Genomic DNA, 21522 nt, shown 5'->3' with positions numbered 1-21522 from the left:
ATCTGTTGTGAGCATAAATACTTATGCTATATAAGTACTAATGACTTTTAACTAAAATGCAATTTTCTGTTTTCAAAAAGGAAAATGAAAGATTGTATAATCAAGTGAAAGATCTCCAAGAACAAAACAAGAAAAATGAGGAGCGAATGTTCAAGGAAAACCAGAATTTATTCAGTGAGTTAGCTTCCTTAAAGTAAGTCCTTTCTGAATTTGTAAAATCAAAATATATTTAGACTATTTCTAATCATTTTATTGTCACATTAAAAATACATTTTTACTTAGAACTGAAAAAAGTTTTACACTTCTTTATAGTTTGTAACTTTATAGGTTTAATATTTAGTGTATTTTTCTTTTAATACTAGATGACTAGTAGTACATATTTTAGTATTTTCAGCATATTCATATTTGAGTTTGACATCTGTTTTAGGAAATTGAATACACGGTATTCCTCTTGACCAGTCATTAAGCCTGAGATGCTTAACCATTTCCTAAGAAACTATGTGGTTAATAATACTAAAGATCTATGTATCCTACAACTCTCACTTAATGTTGTAGGTCAGGTTCTGTAGAAGTAGAGCCTGAGGTAGGGATCCTTATGGAGCTGATTTCTTATTATTTTTCTTATTCTAAATAATATTTCTTATTATTCTGAGGATAACTCTCAGGAGAAGGGGAACAAGAGAAGCAAGAATGGATAAGGGGAGGGAAGCTAAGCAGGAACATGGTCTTAGCCAGAGACTGGCTGTATTTATTCTGTTCTTAACCAGAAAGCTGAGGAAAACAGATTTCATCACAGAGTTGGTCCCGTTTGGGGCAAGGGGAGCAACTTTTTATACTCTCAAACTAGTCAGTCACTGGCTGAGGTATGCCCTGGGAAAGGAGTGGCTGAGGGATGTCCTCTAGGCCAGGGGGGCAGAGGCTGTTATTTGGCTGAGAGCATTTCTCCAGAGAAGAACCTGTGAGTTGTTATTAACTGGCACTTAGCATGCCAGGCTCAGGGAGCACCAGGACCTACTCAGGAGTCAGAGTTCAGGCTCTAAGATCGTTTAGATATGACTACATCCAGCTTTAACACATTTTTTTAAGTGAAAAAGCTGAACTCATAAACATGGGCAAGTTGGGGTACTATCTTCCTTTAGGAAATGGCTCACCAGTTTTGTGTCCCTTCACATAGATACCTAATCACTTAGATAGGACTGCTATTAGAAGAAGCTTCTTTGGCCTTGACTATATGACCCCAAGCCAGTTGTGATAATCTGCACAGTACTAATGCATGAAAGCATTTATATCTGATTTCTTTTCAATGAACAAAGTATTCTGAAATATCACATGTTATGTGGGTTTAAAAGAGAAGATCTATTCCTGGATCCCAAAGTGCACCTTTGAAGGCACTTTCATGACGAAATAGATGGTTTCTTTACGTTAGGATTAGATGATTTTAAATGCATTCCTAAACTCCTTGTATAATATTTCTGGAAAACCAGAAAAATTGTTTCTGACTTCAAATGATAGACTGTGTTTGGTTTTGTTTGTCATTTGTGATTTGTGTTTCTTCTAAAGGAATCTAGAATGATGAGGCAGGGATGAGGTAATACCACAGGAAGAATGCAGCACATCTTTCTGGGACATTGGGAATTTTTTCCTCCAAGAATTAAAAAGTATTTTTATATTATAAATAAAGGAAGATGTTAGGTTTCGATTCCTTTAAATTGAAAAAACATCTCCCTTCGAGTGTACTTCTTTTAGTATTTTAATCTTTAAAGTAAATAATCTTTTCCTCTTCAGTGGCTCAAATAGTTGCAATGTCCATTAGATTTTTTTTAATTTTAAGAATTGTATATTTTGCATTGAAAGGAGTACTTTGTTAAAAAAAAAAAAACATTCTAATTTCAAAATAAATCAGAGAACAGATGCACAGAAGTCGGTTCCTGTCTCAAGTAGTTGAAGATTCAGAACCCACCAAAACCCAGAATTTTACAGATCTGTTAGCAGAACTACGGGCGACACAGGTAAGTTGCATAACGATAGTAAAGAATTTATTAAAATTTCTACATGTGAAAAAAAAATCCTTTTTTGTAATTTATGAATAGATAAAATCTGTTACAAATTTCATACCATTAAAAAATGAAGGTATATCTAAAATTAGCACTTAGGGGTGCCTGAGTGGCTCAGTCCATTAGGTGTCTGCCTTTGTCTTAGGTCTTCATCCAGGGGTCCTGGGATCGAGCCCTATATTGGGCTCCCTGCTCCTCAGGAAGTCTGCTTCTCCCTCTCTTTATGCCCCTCCCCCACTCATGCACACATGCTCTCTTTCTCTTTCCCCCTCTTAAATAAGTAAAATCTTAAAAAAAAAATTTTTTTAATAAATAAAATTAACATTTAATATACACATGACCTTAGTAGAAACAATGACATAATACTGGTTTTCAATGGCATCCTCTTTATAATCCAGCCTCTCATCTAGCGATCATCACATGGAGCCATATTGGAGGCATAACCTTACTTAGGGCATATATACCTTATATAAACAAATTCCTTATTGGAAATGTAAGCTAAAATAGGAAGATACTTTGAAGGTGATTGTTCACCTTAAAACGTTAGTTGGCTCTTTACTCTGCACTTCTAGAAGGCAGACTGTGTCTACAAATATTTCATCCTAACACTGTATACCTAACACTGTACCTAACACTGATATGAGATACAGTAGCTGCTCCATAACTTTTTCCTTTATTTTTATTGAATCGTATTATAAAGGATATGGCTTAGAATTTTCTAAAGTGGTATTTACCAGTAGGAGAAGTTTTGGAACTTTGGGCAGGTTAATTCTATTTGAAGCAGAACAGTTCCATGTACTGCACAGTTTTTGTCATCGCTGTCCCCAGGAAACACGTGTTCTAGCAGTCACCAGTGATTATAAAAATCAAAAGCACTGCTGCATTTCCAGATTTGTCCCCTGTGGGAGCGTAGTTAATTCTCCCCACTTCTTCCCATGAAGAACCTTGGCATGAGACTAAAAAGCCTTCTAACCTATTTGAATGACTGTATGAATTAGAAAAATGCCAATTATATACCACTTTTTAAAAAGAAATTATATAAAGTTTTGTTACGTGGACGTCTAAACATACCCCAGTTTAATAACATGTTTAGTACGCTTTTGTGGTGTATAAAATGCAGCTTCAAATATGAATCTATCTGGCAACTTTCTTCAGATGCACATATGCATGTATAGCATGATTAGGTAGGTAGTTAGGCATATAGGTTAAAAGAACGAATGAATGGTTGGACTCCCCCTAACTCCCTTGCCAGTAGACCTCAAAAATATCAAGTTAAAAGAGAAATTAATATTGCTGTGTTTTATGAAGGCTTGGAAAACCACAGTGGCTCAGTTGTTGGGCACCTCCCTTTGGCTCAGGTCATGATCCCAGATTCCTGGGATCAGGCCCCTCATCGGGCTCCCTGCTTGGCAGGAAGCCTGCTTCTCCCTCTCCCACTCCCCCTGCTTGTGTTCCCTCTCTCACTGTGTCTCTCGCTATCAAATAAATAAATAAAATCTTAAAAAAAAAAAAAAAAGAAGGTTTCACCCCAAACATTAGCTTTATTCAAATTGTTATTAGCGACCTTTTTAAAGTGCTGTTTTGAAATATTTTTCTGACAGATAGGAAACTAAAACTTCCACTAAAAACATCAGAAAATTCTGGATAAAACAGAATAAACATCTTGTAAATGCATAATATAAAAACTTTCAAGAAATATGGGAACTCTCCAGAGGCCAGAAATATGGGAGGGATAAAAACCTAACAGTAAACATTTGCTCTAGGCCAGCAGTTCAGTAGCCACGGGCGGGCTGGAGCTTTAACAGCAAAGTGGAGACAGGACACGTGGGAGTTCAATAGGCCGTATCCTTCAGTACGGCAGCAGACTAGGAAAACATCTACCCACCTTTGCATGGGGCTGATTTGTCAAGAAGATTTTTTGTTTTAATTTGATCGCTAGATAGGAGGGAGAGAAAGTCTCCACTGCTCAGTGCCCGTGCTTTCCTGATTGTTCAATACAAATGTCATCCCTTCTGCTTTCATATGTGTTTTAGTATTTTTAAATTGACATTACCTGCAAGGATTGGTCATGCCCAAACTGAAAAAGATAATGCCCTGTGGTCTTGAGTCGATGATAACCTCTAGTGTATCTAGAAGAAACAAATACAAAACAGCTCTTAGAAGTAAGTATACACCCTTAACCCAGCTCACATAGTATTCCTACAGATAAAAACCCACTGACAATATATGCTGACAACATAAAATTATAAAACCCAGAGAAATCATCCACCATGAGCAGGTACTGGATGATTTAATAAACAGCAGCATTAGAACCTCAATAGGATTACTGGATAGACTATAATATAAATAGACTACAAATGGAAAATATCAGATATATGAAATGCTAAAATATATTTAAATATTTTTAAAAGGTAGTGGCTGAGAATTTCCCAGAAATGATAAAAGAGATGACTTCTCAAATTAAAGAAACCCAGTGAACAGGCTCAGGATAAAAATCTACATCTCGGCCCCCAATGGTGACACTACCAAAGGCAGGAAAAACCTAAAAAGAAATTAAAAAAAAAAAAAAAGTCAAGATAATAGTAAAAATTCTTCAGGTATTTATTTCTGTAAATACTGTAAGATAGAATGTAAATATTCCTTTTATTTCCATTTACTTTGGTGTTCTGGGTTTGATTTTAGAGCAAAAATTTATCCTGAGAGAAGTCTATAGTATAATAATACTCATACTGAATATATGTGCGTACAATCTAATTTGTACCTTAAAAATTAATACTGATTAGTATTAAAATACGAGTTGGTTCTCTATAAAGCATAGATAGAAGCATAGCAAAAGCACAGGTCGTGAGCTCACTCTTTTTAGTATCCCAAGGTGGGAAGAGGAATGATGTTAACCACAACTTTCATTCCATCAGCCTTTATGAAGTACTTGCCACATTCCTGGCACTCATCCTGGTATTGAAATACATTAGGTATACAAGACACGCACAGACCCTGCTTGTTAGGAACATGTATTCTAGTAGGGAAGAGAGTAAGTAAATAAAGAAAATAATTACAAATAGAAAGATATGCTTTGAAGAATATAAAAATAGCAAATAAGTGTGGCTGGGGCAGAGGGCAAGGCAGTAAGTAGTCTACAGTGTGGTCTAGGAGACCCTCTGAGAAAGTTAGGTCAGAAGTCGAGAGCTGAAGGGAAGCAGCAGCCAACTATGCAAAGATTAAGCCTTTCAGCCAGGAGAAAAGCATAAGCCCCTACACCAGGAAGGGCCCTGTTACTTTCTAGAAATAGAGATCTCTTGAGGCAGAAGTGGGTAAATAAGGACAAGGCCAGAGAGGGAAGCAGAGGCCCTCTCCGAAAGTGTGCATGGTAACTAACAAGGCAGTACAAGTACTTGCCAGCCCGGAGTCCTGTGCCCACAGGATTGACCTGGAACGTTACTGGCCTTCTTCAGGTAGGAAGTCATACTTCCCTGGAAAGATGCAAGCATAAAGTGAACATTCCTTTAAGTGTCAATTGCATGACTGAACTCAAGATGTTTAAAAGTTCTTTTGAATTCTAAAACTCTGTAATTCTGTGAAGTAGACTCTACTAGAGAGCACTTCTAAGTTGATTGAACTAAATAAACAAAAGGTAGTTGTAGAAAGAGCCTGAGCATTCAAAAACGGGAAACTCAGTGCTCTCCTGAAAAGACATCTACAGAAAGTCACAGAAGACTAAACAGTTAAATGATGCCGTCCAATCTGTGACTTGGCTGGAAACCACGGTTATACAGTGCTTTAATGAATGGATTTATTTTCTCCATAAGACTGGATTTGGGATTAGAAGGTAGAGTAATAACAGAATTTGTAAGAATCTTATTTTGTAAGAATTTTGTTTTGAAACTTAACTATGCTGCGTGTACTGCTGTGAGTCCAAGAGTTTCTTCAGCAATTAAGAGTTTGGTTCAGTGAACATTTATTAAGTATCAGCTGTGTGCTTAGTGCCATGAAGTATACAGGTATTAGTAATAAATCAGTCTTGGTCCCCATAGATTTCTCAACCTGTTAAAGAGAAGAGGCATGTACACAAATCAATGTTCTATGACGCAGAAAGTAATGACCACTGTGCTAGAGGTGCAGTGAAAGTTTTGGGGAACACAGAGGAGGGGCTGATAGGAATAGCCTCCTTTGAACTAGGCTTTGAAGGATAAACATGATTTTGTTGAGTGGAGGAATTGGGGGCAATGAAGTAGGGTGTATTGAGCATTCATTCAGCTTTTAATGTGCTAAGCATTTTTATGCAATTTTCATACAAAGATTAATAAAATCTCTGCTTTCCAGTAAAGGTATGTCAGGTGGTGATGAGTGTTGTGACAAGAAAATAAAGCATCATACCTGAAAGTCAGGATGAGGATGATTATTTTATAAAGAGGATCAGGAAAGATCTTCCTGGGGTTTCATTTGAGCAGAAATCTTGATGAAGTAAAAAAGTGAGCCATGTGGCTATCTAGGGGCAGAGCACTGAAGGCAGAGGAATAGTAAGTGCCAACACCTTGCAGTGGGAATGTGCTGGTTCTGTTCAAAGAGCAGCTAGAAGTCTCTCGTGCTGGAATGAAGTTGGAAGAGGAGGATTAGGGTAGATATGGTCAGAGGTAGGAGCAGGGCTGGGTTACAGGGCACTGAAGCTCATGGTAAGGACTTTGGTGGCTCCAGAGAATTTCAGACAGAGGAACAAAACTCACCACCTCTTTAAAACAATTCCTCTTTGGAATAGAGAGCTCGTGAAAAAAAAAAACCACAATTGACACACGTGGTCAATTGATCTGTGACAAAGGCAAGATTATACAATGGGGAAAATTCTGTTCAATACATAATGTTAGGAAAATTGAACAGATACATAAGAGGGAAGCTGGGCTACTACCTTATACTATATATGAAAATAAATTCAAGGGGGCACCTGGGTGGCTCAGTCAATTAAGCATCTAACTCTTGATCTTGGGTCAGGTCATGATCTTAGAGTTGTGAGATTGAGCCCCGAGTCAGGCTTCACACTGGGCGTGGAGCCTGCTTGGGATTCTCTGTCTCCCTCTGCCCTAACCCCACTCACATACATGAGCACATGCTCTCTCTCTCTTAAAAAAAAAAAAAAAATCAAAATGGATTAAAGATTTGAATATGAGACCTGAAACCATAAAACTCCAAGAGGAAACCACAGGCAGTAAGCTCTTGCACATCCGTTTTAGCACTCCCCCCCCATCCCCGGACCAGTCTCCTCAGGCAAAGGCAACAAAATCTTAAATGAACAAATGGGATAATATTAAACTGAAAAGCTTTTGCACAAGTGAAGGAAGCCATTAACAAGGTAAAAGGCAGTCTATAGAGTTGGAGAAGATATTTGTAAATGATTTATCTGTTAAGGAATTAATATCTAAAATATGTAAAGAATTTATATATCTTAATGTCAAAAACACAAATAACATGATTAAAAAACAGCCAGAGGACATGAGTAGACATTTTCCCAAAGACAGACAAACAAATGGCCAACAGACACATGAAAGTATGCTCAGCATCTCTAATCATCAGGGAAATGCAAGTCAAAGCCACATTGAGATATCACCTCATATCTGTCACATATGCTATGGTCAAAAAGACAAAAAGTAACAAGTGTTGGTGAGGTCGTGAAGGAAAGGAAACCCTCATACACTGTTGGAATATAAATTGGTGCAACCAATGTGGAAAACAAAATAAAGGATCTTCAAAAAAATCAAAAATAGAACTACTATGATCCAGAAATTCCACTTCTGGGTATTAATCCAAAGAAAACGGGAACACCAATCTGAAGAGATTCGTGCACCCCGTGTTCCTTGCAGCATTATCTATACTGGTCAAGATATGGAAGCAACGTAAACATCCACTGATAGATGAACACCAAATATTACTCAGCCATAAAAAAGGATGAGATCTTGCTATTTGTGACAACACTGATGGATCTAGAAGATATCATGCTAAGTGATAAGTCAGAGGAGAACAAATACCATATGATTTCACTTATATGTGAAATAAACGAGCAAACAAGACAGACTGGTAGGTGCATTATCATTTATAAAATAAGACATAGGGTGATGGACAGCATAGGGAATCTAGTCAATAACGTAATAACTTTGTGTAACTAGATTTACCATGGGGATCATTTCATAATATATACAAATATCAAGTCACTATGATGTGCACCTGAAACTAACAGGATATTTATTGTATGTCAGTTAGACTTCAGTATTTTTTTAATTAAAATTTCTTTGGCTAGTGTGAGAATAGACTAGCTGCTGAAAGTGGAAGAGGCACACCGGTTAGGACATTATTGCAGTAATCCAGAAGTGACAACAGTTCATTGAAAGGTCTTTAGGCTGTATTGAGTTAGATGATTGGAATTGATCTAGTAGGCTATGGGGAGTTACTGTAATTTGGTGGGGTGGAAGAAAGTGATGACACCAGAACTAAATTTAGGAAAAATAATTATGTATTTATAAAAAATACATGTATTTATAAAAATACATATGTAGAATTAAGGATGGACGGGGTAAAAGAGAGCCTATACCACAATTTTTGGGGGCCAGAAATATTTTGCTTTTTTATTTCTATAACCATCAAGAAAGAAAAAAACAGTTTATTGGAAGACATCAGAAGACTGAAGCAAGACAAACAAGCTCTTGAAGTAGACTTGGAAAGAATGAAGAAAGAGAGAGACCAAGCCAAAGATCAGATTGCTTATGCCACAGGTAAAATGCTGAGCTGAAAGTTTACCTTTATACTCGTAGTGTTCTTGAATTTAAGTAATAGTTGCTGTTATTACTTACGGAATCAGAATCACATTCCTTAAAGTATATTGTAATTTTAGAAAATTTTTAAAAAACTAGTTATTAATAAGCGTGCAGATTTGATTGGTTTTAGCAAGAATAATTGCAGGATCAGGAAAAAAAATCAAGGATTATTTTGAATTTGTGGCATCTTAGGTTTATTCATGTTCATGTTTGTCACCCTAGCTAGACTGTGACCTTCCTGAGGGCACAGTCTGCCTTTTTATCCCTGAGTCTGAAACCTAGGCTCTCAAGTATTTGCCAGATGAACAAATAACACTGCACTGTGTTTATAGAAAACACAAGATAAATGTGACATTCCCCACCAGGAAGACAAAAGAAAGAAAAGAATGCAGAAGAGTTTAATATTTAAAAAATTACAAATAAACATGAAATGTGGTACTATGGTACAACATAGGGGTTTTAGGGAAGAGTGGCATTTGAGCTGGGTCTGACAGATTGAAAGAGGCAGAAGTGAAGGGATGGAGGGAGATTGCTGGAATGTGTTTCTTAAGCATGTTCTTGAGTGCACTTACGGAGTTTAGGAAGACAGAACCCAGGGCTAGAAAGTGGATCAGAGGAGCCCTTGTGAGGGTCTTTCTCTTGTGATATGATCTTCGGTGTAAAATATGTACAGTAAAATCCCCTTACCTACATTTGCTTTACTAATCCGTAAAATAGAATTATAATAGTGCCCATCATATGTTTGTTGTATTAAATGAAATCATGCATGGTAAGTACTCTTTAATGTTTCTCATTGCAATTTTTTAATATAATTATAGGACTTCTTCATGTTTATTATTTCTTGGATCTAATATTTATTGTCTCATAGAAACAACTTTGCTTTTATAATGAAAATGGGAAAATGATAATTTATACACAGCCAATTTTGCTATGAATTTGAGGATTTGAACTATAAAAACAATCTTTATCTCTCTACTAATAGATTAAACTGGATATTACATTGCAAAGATAATTTTTTTCTTGTTTTCTCATAATGCTTTCATTAGATAGGCATTGGTTTTCATGTAATTTAGTTTATTTCCATATTTTGGAAAATTACAATCAAGTCCAGGAGTTCCTTTATCTTATAGGTGAAAAATTATATGAAATAAAAATCTTAGAAGAAACACATAAGCAAGAAATGGGTCGTCTACAAAAAAGATTACAGTGGTATGCTGAAAATCAGGAACTTCTGGATAAAGATGCTGTTCGGCTTAAAGAAGCAAATGAAGAAATTGAGAAGCTCAAACTTGAGGTAGTAAGATCATTTTAGAAAGTATTTCTCTGATGAACCCTATTCAGCATTAGTTCTTCTTAACCTTGTAAGTATAATTGAGTCAATACCATAAACACTGCTGATGAAAATAGCTGGTTTGGGTTTTGGTTTGCTCTTAGATGTGTAGGCTGTTATAGATGAGACGGAGAATAAATCTAAGCTCCTTACCATAACCTTTCATGTCTGCATATCGTCTGCCTCATCTGTATGTATCGTACTCCATGAGTCACTCTCCTGCAGCCACACCAAACCTCCCTCTGATTCTTGAACATGCCATGCTTGTTCCATGGGTTGCTTTGGTCTAGATTACTTTGGCCTAGTTTCTTCCATGTCTCACTCCTCATTCAAGTCCAAGCTCCAGTTTCTACTCCCCAGAAAGCCCTTTTCTGATCTGCTCATCTAATGGAGCTACCAGTCCTGCCCCTTCAGACCTTTCTTCCCATTCTGTCCCTCTGTTTTATTTTCTTCCTAGCACTTGTCACTCCCTGGGGCTATTTTATTTAATCATTGATATACTTTATTAGCTTATTGTGTGTCTCCTCCACCAGAGTACAAGCACTGTAAAAGCAGGCTTACCTTGTTTGCCCTCCAGATCTCCAGCACAGCGCCCTATCTGGGAATTAATAAATAAATGAATGAATATATCATGCGTCTCTCCCGGCGTTTCTCATGTGTTTTAAATATGCTCCTTAACATTTTCTTTACTTATTGATAGGTTGAGAAACTGAAAGCTGAGTCTGGAAATCCATCTATTTCACAGAAGATACGTTTAAAAGAGAAAGCAGCTGATGCCAAAAAAATTCAGGATCTAGAGCGACAAGTATGTGTTCAGGGTAAATTTTCATTAAGGCATTTTATATACAGTGCATTTTTGTTTTCTCTTGTTTCAAAAGTTCCTACAAAATATAATTAACCTGAAAATTGTTGTTTTTATTCATTTATTTTAATATAGAACTGCCCTTTAAATTCTTGATATGCAATATTTAAAGTGACAGAAATAAAAGTAGTAAACAAAATCATTTTATGTAGTCTGGCTTTCTGCCTAAAGAAGGTGTAGGCTGTTGTGCCTCATTGCACGTAACCTGTGGATGAAAGGTTATTGTGCAATCTAGCTCTATTAGACATCTGGAAGCAAGCAGCATTTTAAAACTCTGGGTATGGAGTTAGGATTCCTTCTCCTGATGAAAGTTTGGTGAGAAAGGATTACAGGAAAGGAGATCCTTGAGTTGGAAGCATGTTAGAAAAGCTTGGGAAGTGTTGCAAAACACCCTGGAAACAGAACATTTAGCCTTCCGGAAAGCTGGCCTTAATTTTGAGTTCTTGCTCACTGTCAAGCTTCGAAATACTCATTTCATGGTGTCTGTAGCTGGGAGACCTTTTCAAAAATCATATAGTGATACTTGTTAGGATAAAGTTGTTTTTTCATTGAAGTAGTTGTTTTGTGGGGTGGAATATTAACTTTCTCCTTCTGTTTTTAAAACTCCGTAATGTTTTGCATTACATTTCATAACGCAATATCAAAACAAAATAAGAATTTCCAACCCTGTTCATAAGGGAACCTGAATCTGTAGTCAAGTCATGATCCTTAAATGTACAGCTATTATTCCATCACAAACACAAAACTGTGAGGTCATCACTGGGCTGAGTATTTTCCCAGTTTTATGAGAGAAGGAAAACTAAGCAAAAAATTAACTTTGTTACTTTTACGGGACCTGTTCTTATATTAAAAGGTATGATTTGGTAGTTGGGCTCAGTAGGCAGGAAAGGAATAGGGCAGAGGTGTTTTGAAGAGCTACAAATATTCTGAAATAACTGTAATCTAGGATTGCTTGGCTATTTTTCAGTGCTCACGATATAAATTAGCTAATGTAGATGAAGCCATCCAGAATTGTGAGAGAGAAGACCAAAGAAACTTCTTTTCCACCTGATGAATTTAAGAGAAATAATGTAGAACTAAATGTATGAGAGTGAAAAACTGAAGCATGCTTAAGAGCAAAATTAAGAATTGAAATGATCCATATTGACTAGGAATATAGCACTTTATACAAGTTACCTTTCTCTTTTATTAATGGTTTCATTAAAAGTTCATTGGTTTACCATTTTAAACTATATCTTTCTAAAATATTGCTCATTTATAGTATTTTGTATAGTTTGCTGCATGTACATTTCAGATCTTATTCTGTTCCCATGAACATTTCTATCCTAATGATTTTAAATCTTAACATATATTTTAAAGTCAAGGTATATCACAGTATATTCAGAATCATTTTGGAGCCATATTCTGAAATAGATCAATTATAACATAATTAATAATTAATAATCTCCTTTTCTAAATAGTACATAAGTAAAAATGGGGCTGATTAGTTAGATGCATGCAATAATGAAAATTTCAGATTATGTGCGGTTTTTTACTCATGCTTTTATTTAGTGGATATTCCATAGCTTAATTTAGTGAGAATTTTTTTAAAAGCGTTTACTTTGTATGAGAGCCACACTGGTATTAGTCACCAAAGAATAATATTAAAAAGCAAAATTAAACTATGGACTCTGAAAAACAACCCGAGGGTCTTGAAGGGGCGGGAGGTGGGAGATTGGGGGAACAAGGTAGTGGGTATTAGGGAGGGCACGGATTGCATGGAGCACTGGGTGTTGTGCAAAAACAATGAATACTGTTACACTGAAAAGAAATTTAAAAAAAAAAGACATACCATATCAAAAAAAAAAGAAAAATTAAAGAAAATATAAATAAAATCTAATTTTCCAAAAAAAAATAAACATTTAAGAAGTCAAAATTAGATTAAAACATTTCTTAAAATTTTAAGTGAAAACATTAATTATAAATAATATACACCATTTTTAAAAATCGAGATCTTTTGTCAATATATATGGTGTATTATATGTATGTATATACTTTTATATGCTTAGATCTACTCCAAATAACTAGATTTTTAATACCAGAGAAAACAAAGTTTTGAAAATGTTGCAGATGAAATTATCAATATTTGTTATCTGGATATATTTCAATTTATGTTACATATATGAATATGCAAGCAGTCTTCATGAATGGAAATATTTGCTTTTAACTTTGCAAATGATGAGATCCTTGAATACTTAAACAGGAACAATATTCAATCTATAAACAATTTGGAGTACCAGCAACCCACCGTGCCTTAGGAAGGGTAGGTTCTGAGACCAGATGATAATAAAAACCAATATTATCAACCCCTTACTGTGCACTGGGCATTCTGTTAAGCACTTTACCAAGATAGATGTCAACTGATCCTCACTTAAATGTATCAGTGCCATGAAACTGGTATTGTTGTCATTCCCACTTTACCACTCAGGCAAAAGAAATTTAGATGGAGGAGTGGACAGAGGTCATAAAGCTGAGTGGCACAAATTTAACTCCAGACATGCTCTGACCACTGCACTAGACCGCCTCTCATGTGCTGTTTAATTGTATTGTATGCTCAGAGGGTAGAAAACTGCTCAACAAAGAATTTTGTGCTTTAATATGTTTTTCTAAAATAACTGTAATACCTTTAACAAAAACAAGTATACACACATGCACGTATGTAATATCTATGAGCCTTAGCACTGTTCTTTCTTACAGAAAGACCATAAAATATATTATTGTTTAATAGACCAAATGAAAAGTTGTCTTTTGTGAAGACCTCATTAAATATTATTAATCCTCTTTGCTTTCTAAATGAAAGAAGTAACTTTAAGATAGATCAAACTGCATTTTGAGGGGGATATCTGTAGGAGGGATGAGGTCACGTAGAGATTGTTGCAAGTAGGGGCTGGTGCTTAGGAAGCTTGTGTTTATTGCAGAAGTTCTATACACTGATGTCATTTAAGTCATTTTTCAATCAATAGATAGTATAAACATGATCATCCAAGGGAGTCTGTGGGGAAAAAAGGAAAGACCATTTGTCCTCAGAAAGATTGGCTATTACAATAGAAAGGCTAGTACAATAGAAAGTCCCAAGATCTATTTCAAATAAATGTAAGAGGATTTCTGTAAATTAACCAGTACTAAACTAGACATTATACTGTAGGGTTTTAAAATCAGATCATCTAGGGATATAAAATTTGAAATTAATCTATTTTTTATGCATTTGATTCAGTCTTAAGATGTGATATAAACCTGTCTTTGAAAGCTAGATGTGAATGATAGAGTATAATCTAAATTTATACATTGAACTGCTTGATTTTAATATATTTGTGACCTTACATATATGCAAAACTATTTTAAAAGGTTAAGGAAATGGAAGGAATTCTAAAGAGAAGATATCCCAATTCTTTACCTGCTTTAATATTGGCTGCATCAGCAGCTGGTGATACAGTGGACAGAAATACAGTAGACTTTATGGAAAAAAGGATAAAAAAACTAGAGGCTGATTTGGAAGGCAGAGATGAAGAAGCAAAGAAAAGCCTTCGGACCATGGAACAACAGTTCCAGAAAATGAAGGTAAGAGCCAGCTAGACCCTCAGGGTCTCAGTACCATGGGGGCTGAGTACCATGGGGGCTGGGCACTTCTCAGGTCTCATTTTGACAAATCACTAAACATCCTTCCCTGTAAAACCTTTACCATGAATGTCAGCAGATGCAAAAGAAACCTAGACCCATCTTGTCTTTTGTTCTCCTTCCGCACCTTTTTTTTTTGTTTCAAGCATGGAAAATCAAGCACAGGGCCCCCTCTTGGTGATATCAGAGTTAGTGGAAATTAAGTCATGGAAAGGCAGAGTAAAACACCTCTGATGTATAGCCAATAAAAATTGATTTTTAATTGCCATGGTTGAAAATACTTTCTTGAAATTTCCCTAGACAAGGGAGAAGAGAGTAAGACAGAAGAATACGTCTTGGGGGGTAGAACAGGGGGCCGGGCAATGCCTGTTGAAAATGTCTCACTTTCTCTGAGTTTTCTGATCCTTCATGAGGAATGAAGTCGAAACTACAAGTGCTAGGATGACCAAGTATGAAAGAAGATGTGATATTTCATTTACTTTAAAAATTTGTTGAACACACAGTTTCTGCAGTAATTCATGCTAGATGTTTCACAGACATTTTAGTTCATCTTGCATCATCCTTTCATCACTGGTGAGAAATAGATATTGCTACCTTTCTTTACAGACAGGGGAGCAGAGATGTTCACAATTGAACATCTTGCCCGAGATGCTGCTGCTGGTGAGCGATAGAGGAAGGCCTCAAATCCTAGGCCATGCTGCTTCTAGGAAGCAGATCTCATTCTCCACAGATTTCTATCCTGAGAGAAGCAACAGACGATAGACTATTAGATTCCAGAAACAGTAGGAGGTTGCAAGCCTCGTCCAGTACATCGGCCTGCTAGTTAATTTAAGGTCCTGTCAAGGAAGTTGGTTTATTCCACCCTCTTTTTCAAATCTCTCAGCCCACTACCTGGTTCTCTTTCTTCTCTCACTCTCCTGACTTCCAAGGAGGACTTCCGTTTTAAGCACTCAGTTTCCAACCAGGCTCACCTTCCTTGCTTTCTGCTCCAGTTCACCCATCTCTTTCTCCACTCTTCCTCTCACACAAATCTGAGGAGATGGCACAGTTGTGAGAGTAGGGGCTGTCACAGGTGTGTGTGTGTCTGGTGTTGCGAATTCCCCCAGTGCTACTTGGCAAGCCTATTGCTGTAGCTAATCAATTTCTTCTATTCCTCTGACCCCACAGTACTTTTAAGAGATGCAGTACAGTGGAAAACACAGGCTTTTAGAGTCAGACCAGCCTTTCCTCCAGGCCCAGTTTAACCCTTAGGGCTTCATGACTTTGCACTAGTTACTTCAGCTCAGTCTCCCTCTCTTCATATGTAAAAGAGATAATAACTGACTTAGTGCCAATTATGCCACTTAGACTCCCAAATTTCTTTCAGTTCCTCTGTACCTTTTTATCACCATGTCACTCTATGGCCATTATTAATAAAAAATTAGTAATAACTATTGTAATCTGACTAGTCTACACATACCCACTTTACCCCATCCTCTAATCAGCTGTTGACAGGAAAGCCAAAATTATATTTCCATATCCCTCTGTCTTACACACATACACATACACACCTTTCTTTATATCCCTCAATAACTTCCTCAATAATAAATTCCTCAAAAATGGTCTATAATTCCATATACGGCCAGACCCCTCTCACTGTCCAGTGTGTTCTCCCACAATGCTTTCTCTGTCCCATTATACTAACATGTTTCTCCTACTTGCCATGTTTCCTGTAGCCACACATGTTGGCAGACTCTTGCCTTTGACTGGTGTGCTCTGCCCACCTCATTCACAGCTAAGGTGTTCCTCTCCTTCAGCTCTCAATCCAGGCATTGCTACCCCATGAGACCTTCATGGACTCTCTGATAGACAAATTATCTCACAGGCATTCGAGTCCCAGGCACTTCTCCATTGCATCTACCACATTTCCAGCCATTTTGATTGGATCATGAGTGATCGCTCTCCCCATCTAGCTTCTAGACCTGATGTCTGGGACCATTCTGCCTTTACTCACCATTGTGTTCCATCATTCAGCAAGGTGACTGACACAAAGCAAATGCTGAAATATTTTACTTAATTGATCCCTAATTCGTAGGCTGTTGGAGGATCAAGCAGCAAAGTATATGTAAAGCCCTACTGCTTTGCATGGAGTGTAGCAAGTATTCAATAAATGATTATAATAATTACAACTAATATTAGCATTCCTCTGTCCAAATAGAGGCATAAATTCCAATCCTCTAGTCTATTTTTATATCTCTTAATCTACCCACCCTGACTTTTCTCTTTTTGCAGTTCCCTCCTGTCCCTGCTCACTCTGTCACTTCTTCCTTTCATTTCCAGTTCCCAGTACACGCCAAGCATTAGATTGCCTTGACCTGTATTCTTCCTATTTCCAGAATGTCCCTGCTTCCACTTATCCCCAAATTTATGCTCATCTCTCAAGCCCAAACCTAAATGTGCTCCCTCTGCTGTGGTCTTCCCACCTTTTCTCAGGCTTCCATGCATATTGGGGCGCCTCCTCCCCGTTGCACATATTCATAGGCCCATTACCACAGTTGTCATAGGACAGTGAAACTTGCCATGTCACTGTACTGACCAGGCTGTGAACTGTTGGAAGGCTACACTTCTTTATCTTCAGAATCTGGCACAGAGCCTGGCACACAGCATTAGCTCAATAAATATTCATTGAATGAATGAACAAACACTGTAGTGCCTCCCTCCACAGAGGAACCTATTTAGGTTGTTTGTTTTTTTTTTTTTTTTTTTTTGTAATACTAAAGCTCCAGTATAACAAATCCAAGCTGATTTACTCGTTATGAGATTCCTAAATTGAATATTATGAAGAATATTAAGAATTCCTAAATTGAATATTAAGAAGTTGAAAATGTACTATTTCTTAAAGATTTCAGTGCCCCCAATTGCTTTCCCTATTTCTCCTGAAAGCGTAGTTTGTCAGTTTGCAGGGACGAGTACACAATAATAGGTTCAGTTGTGATACTTAAAATAAGTTTTGGGGTATACAGAAACGTGTAATTTTTGTTTATAAAGAAACATATTAATTGTGAGATGATGCAACATACTGAGAAGATAAAACATTATGCCCTTTCAAGATTAGGACTTCAGTACCTGTGACGGACTCAGAGAACTCAGAGTTGGAGGCATCAGAATGCGCAGTGAGGGGGCGCCTGGGTGGCTCAGTGGGTTAAGCCTCTGCCTTCAGCTCAGGTCATGATCTCAGGGTCCTGGGATCAAGCCCCACATCACGCTCTCTGCTCATCACGGAACCTGCTTCCCCCCTCTCTCTGCCTGCCTCTCTGCCTACTTGTGATCTCTGTCTCTGTCAAATAAATAAATAAAATCTTTAGAAAAAAAAAAAAAAAAGAATGCGCAGTGAGTGTCTGAATGAAGGAATAGGGAGGACCAGCGGACCACAGGGCTTCAGTAACCAATTTTCTACTTAGCAGTGGTTTTGACCTGACACGGATTCTTATCTTCAGATTCAGTATGAACAGAGACTGGAGGAGCAAGAGCAGCTACTTGCCTGCAGATTAAAGGAGTCATCGCAGAAGCAGTCTGACAGCTCCCGCAGGGCCGAAGCACTAGAGAAGGAGCTCGACGACATCAAGGACGCCCATCAAATCACTGTAAAAAAACTTGAAGCTGAAATAGACACTCTTAAACATCAAAATGCCAAATTGGAGCTCAAGAAAAATGATAAAGAGGATAAAGATTTCCAGTCTATCGAATTCCAGATAGAACAGGCTCATGCTAAAGCTAAACTGGTGAGGCTTAATGAGGAGCTGGCTGCAAAGGGGAGAGAAATACAAGACCTTTCGAAAACCGTGGAGAGGCTTCAGAAGGAGAGAAGGATGATGCTGTCTAATCCGAACTCTAAGGGTAGAGAGGAGGTGACTGCAAAAAGGGCGAAGAAAGATGTTTTGCATTCAGGTAAAGGAAGTGCGAACTCATTCCCTGGAACCCTGGATGGCAGACTTTACCAACCACATACTTTCACTGACTCCCATGTTTCAGAGGTTTTACAAGAAAACTGCAGATTGAAAAATGAACTGGAGAGATTAACTGTGGAGAAGAATGAGCTGAAGATGAAATCTGAAGCCGCAGTGAACCAATTTGAAAATTCCATGAAAAGGTAAAATGTGAATCTGGAATTGTATGGGGACATACAAAGATAAAAACATCAAAATTGTAAGATGTATTTCCTCTGGTAATTAGTTTTAACCCTGAACTGAATTCATTACCAAATCTTAAGAAAGCGTATTACACTGCCAAGCATAGATCTCTCTCAGAGTAAGATCCTCTACCGGTTGGAAACCAGATTCTGATAAACATGAATCTCCATGTCAACCCCAACCATGTCCTCGGGCTGACAAATCCCGTCTCCACATTTATCTAGGTTGTGTTAATAAGCTGACCCATGGGGCCTTCTTGCAAATGAATGTCATCATTGATGATCCCTAGGCAGAAGCAGAAAACAGCTGTTACTAAAACTAGTTGAACAGGGGCGCCTGGGTAGCTCAGTTGGTTAAGCGTCTGACTCTTGATTGCAGCTCAGGTCATGATGTCAGGGTCATGAGATCGAGCCCTGCGTCTGCACTGAGTGTGGAGCCTGCTTAAGATCCCCTGGGGTACCTGGGTAGCTCAGCTCAGCATTAGCATTCCACTGACCAAATAAAGGCATGAATTCCAATCCCCTAGCTGGATTGCTGGGCATCCAGCTCTTGGTTTCGGCTTGCGTCATAATCTCCTGGGTCTGAGCCCTGTGTCAGGTTCCTCGCTCAGTGGGAAATCTGTTTGAGTTTCTCTCCCTCTGCCCCTTCCTCTGCCCCTTCCCCTGCCCCCATTCATGCAGTCACTCTCTCCCTCTCTCTTTCTAAAATAAATAAGTCTTTGAAAAAACAAACTAGTTGACATTCTAAAAGGAAAAGTTCCTCTTTTCCAAAGAAACTCTTCAAAATAATCTAGTGCTCACATCCATTCATGCCTTGAAGAACTTTTGTGTTCATCCCTTTCCTTCTCGGAATCACTCAGTACTGTCTACTTTCTTTCCTCCAAGCCTTCTAACATGTTCAGATCTTCTTCACTGTCCTCAAATCAAGTCCTAGTCCTCTTTCTGTCAGTACCAGTTTTCCACAAGTAGCCTCTTATTTGCACCTCCCCCTCCTCAACCGGGGCTCTCCTCCTCACCACTCTTGTAAATCTCATTTCTCAATAGTGACCTTTCCTGGTCCAGTGATGTTGTCTCTATTCTCATTTTCCTGGACATTGTTGGCTCTCCTGAAATACGGGTTTCCTCCCATAACCTCCATGACTGACACCTCTGACTAACACTCCTCTTCCGTGCCTTTTAACTAACTCTGACTCCTTTTCATTCTCCTTCCTCAAAAATCAGACTTCTACCAGGGTTCATTTTTCAGCTTTCTGTTTATTCTCAGTTCTTTCTCCTTTGCTAAATTCATCCATTCTTGTGGTTTCTACAAACCATGACTCCAATTTACTTTTCAAGGCTTGTTTTCTTCCCTGAGCACAGATGTTAAATCTACTATTTTCCAAATTGTTCCTCTCGGAATCAGTAGTATCTCAAATTTTATTCCATTTTTCCAATAAACTCGCTCCTCCTCAAAACTTTCCCATTTCTGTCTATGACCATGGTTTTTCAATCGCCACGTCCAGCTTTACCTCCTTTATTTCTTGGGCTCACAGTTTATGGGGTACTTCCTTATAAATATGTGTCCTTTTGCTTTCTACCTCCCTGGAGACAGCAGCCTTATCTGTTTCACTAGACAGCTTCCCCACCCTAATCTCCCTGATTTTAGTTTCTGTCTCCCCCAATCATTTCACTTAAAAATCATTAATATTCCTTAAATATTCCTGTATCTGAGTTACACTGCCCTCTAATAACTCCCACTTCCTGAAGTATCAAGACTAAATTATTCTACGTGGCTTCCCAGGTGCCAGAACCTTCTCTGTGGGCCTGACTTGCTGAATGTCTTTGCTGCCTTTTGCTCATCCATGCTTCAAGCACTACCTCCTTCACAAAGTATTTCCTAGAGCCTCCCAGGAAATTTCCTGCTCCTAGCTCCTCTATAACTTATGTACCATGTACCTATATTAAGTACCAAGAAAGCACCAGTCGTACACTGCCTTATAACTCCTTGAGAACTGATATAAGATTATCCTTTTGCAACCTGGCATAGCAGCAGAAGGAGCGAGCACCTAGACGAATGCCTATCGATTGATTGGCAGCTGTGATTGAATCATCCTGTCAACCATAAATGCTTCCAAACTGAAACCTTGTTTCTCAAGTCCTGAATGTGATACTGGAAATGAAGCTATTTGAAAAGAATCATATTCTTTTCAGGAAATAATTTAAAATTGAAGTTTTTCCTGTGCATTTTTCTATACATAATTTGGTATTGTTAACCTGCTTATCAGATAGCCCTGGGCCTGAGAAGTGAGGAATGACCTTTCCCAATCCCAGATTTAGGCTGTTTTAGCTTTGTCGTTGTTGTTGTTGTTCAGTTGTTTTTTACTTTAGTTTGGTTATATCATAAGTGCTTTAGATTTTTATGCTTTTCCGAAGACCCTAATCACACCCTTTCCATGAGGAAATATTCATATAAGTCAAATAAGCAACTGATAAATTTGTTTATAGTTTAGGGATTGCCACGTTAATATGTATCAACAGAGATTTATCCAGTATCTGCTTTGAGTAAAATCCTGTCACTTTTTAATAACTTTTCCAGTAAGAAAGAAAATGTTTATCTGTAAGACTGTATCAAGTGTTTATCAGAACTTTGCCACTTATTAAACTGCCTCTGAATGCGT

At 37.7% G+C, this 21522-nt stretch overlaps 1 protein-coding gene across 4 annotated transcripts in view; it reads left to right on the top strand.

The window, feature by feature from the left end:
- CEP162 (centrosomal protein 162) overlaps window positions 1–21522 on the top strand; it is a 109355-nt gene that overhangs the window by 60944 nt on the left and 26889 nt on the right. For all 4 annotated transcript variants that reach the window (XM_032858048.1, XM_032858049.1, XM_032858047.1 and 1 more), the window contains exons 17-23: window positions 81–193; window positions 1904–2009; window positions 8683–8809; window positions 9982–10145; window positions 10882–10986; window positions 14428–14640; window positions 18174–18826. In XM_032858048.1, coding sequence (XP_032713939.1) covers window positions 81–193; window positions 1904–2009; window positions 8683–8809; window positions 9982–10145; window positions 10882–10986; window positions 14428–14640; window positions 18174–18826 — 1481 coding nt within the window. The remainder of the gene's footprint in view (window positions 1–80; window positions 194–1903; window positions 2010–8682; window positions 8810–9981; window positions 10146–10881; window positions 10987–14427; window positions 14641–18173; window positions 18827–21522) is intronic.

The sequence above is a fragment of the Lontra canadensis genome, unplaced genomic scaffold (genome assembly GCF_010015895.1).
Source record: "Lontra canadensis isolate GAN:19392208 unplaced genomic scaffold, GSC_riverotter_1.0 scaffold14, whole genome shotgun sequence".
In the NCBI taxonomy this organism is placed as follows: Eukaryota; Metazoa; Chordata; class Mammalia; order Carnivora; family Mustelidae; genus Lontra; species Lontra canadensis.
The sequence above is the reverse complement of the archived record's forward strand: the minus strand, read 5'-3'. Positions and strand labels throughout refer to the sequence as shown.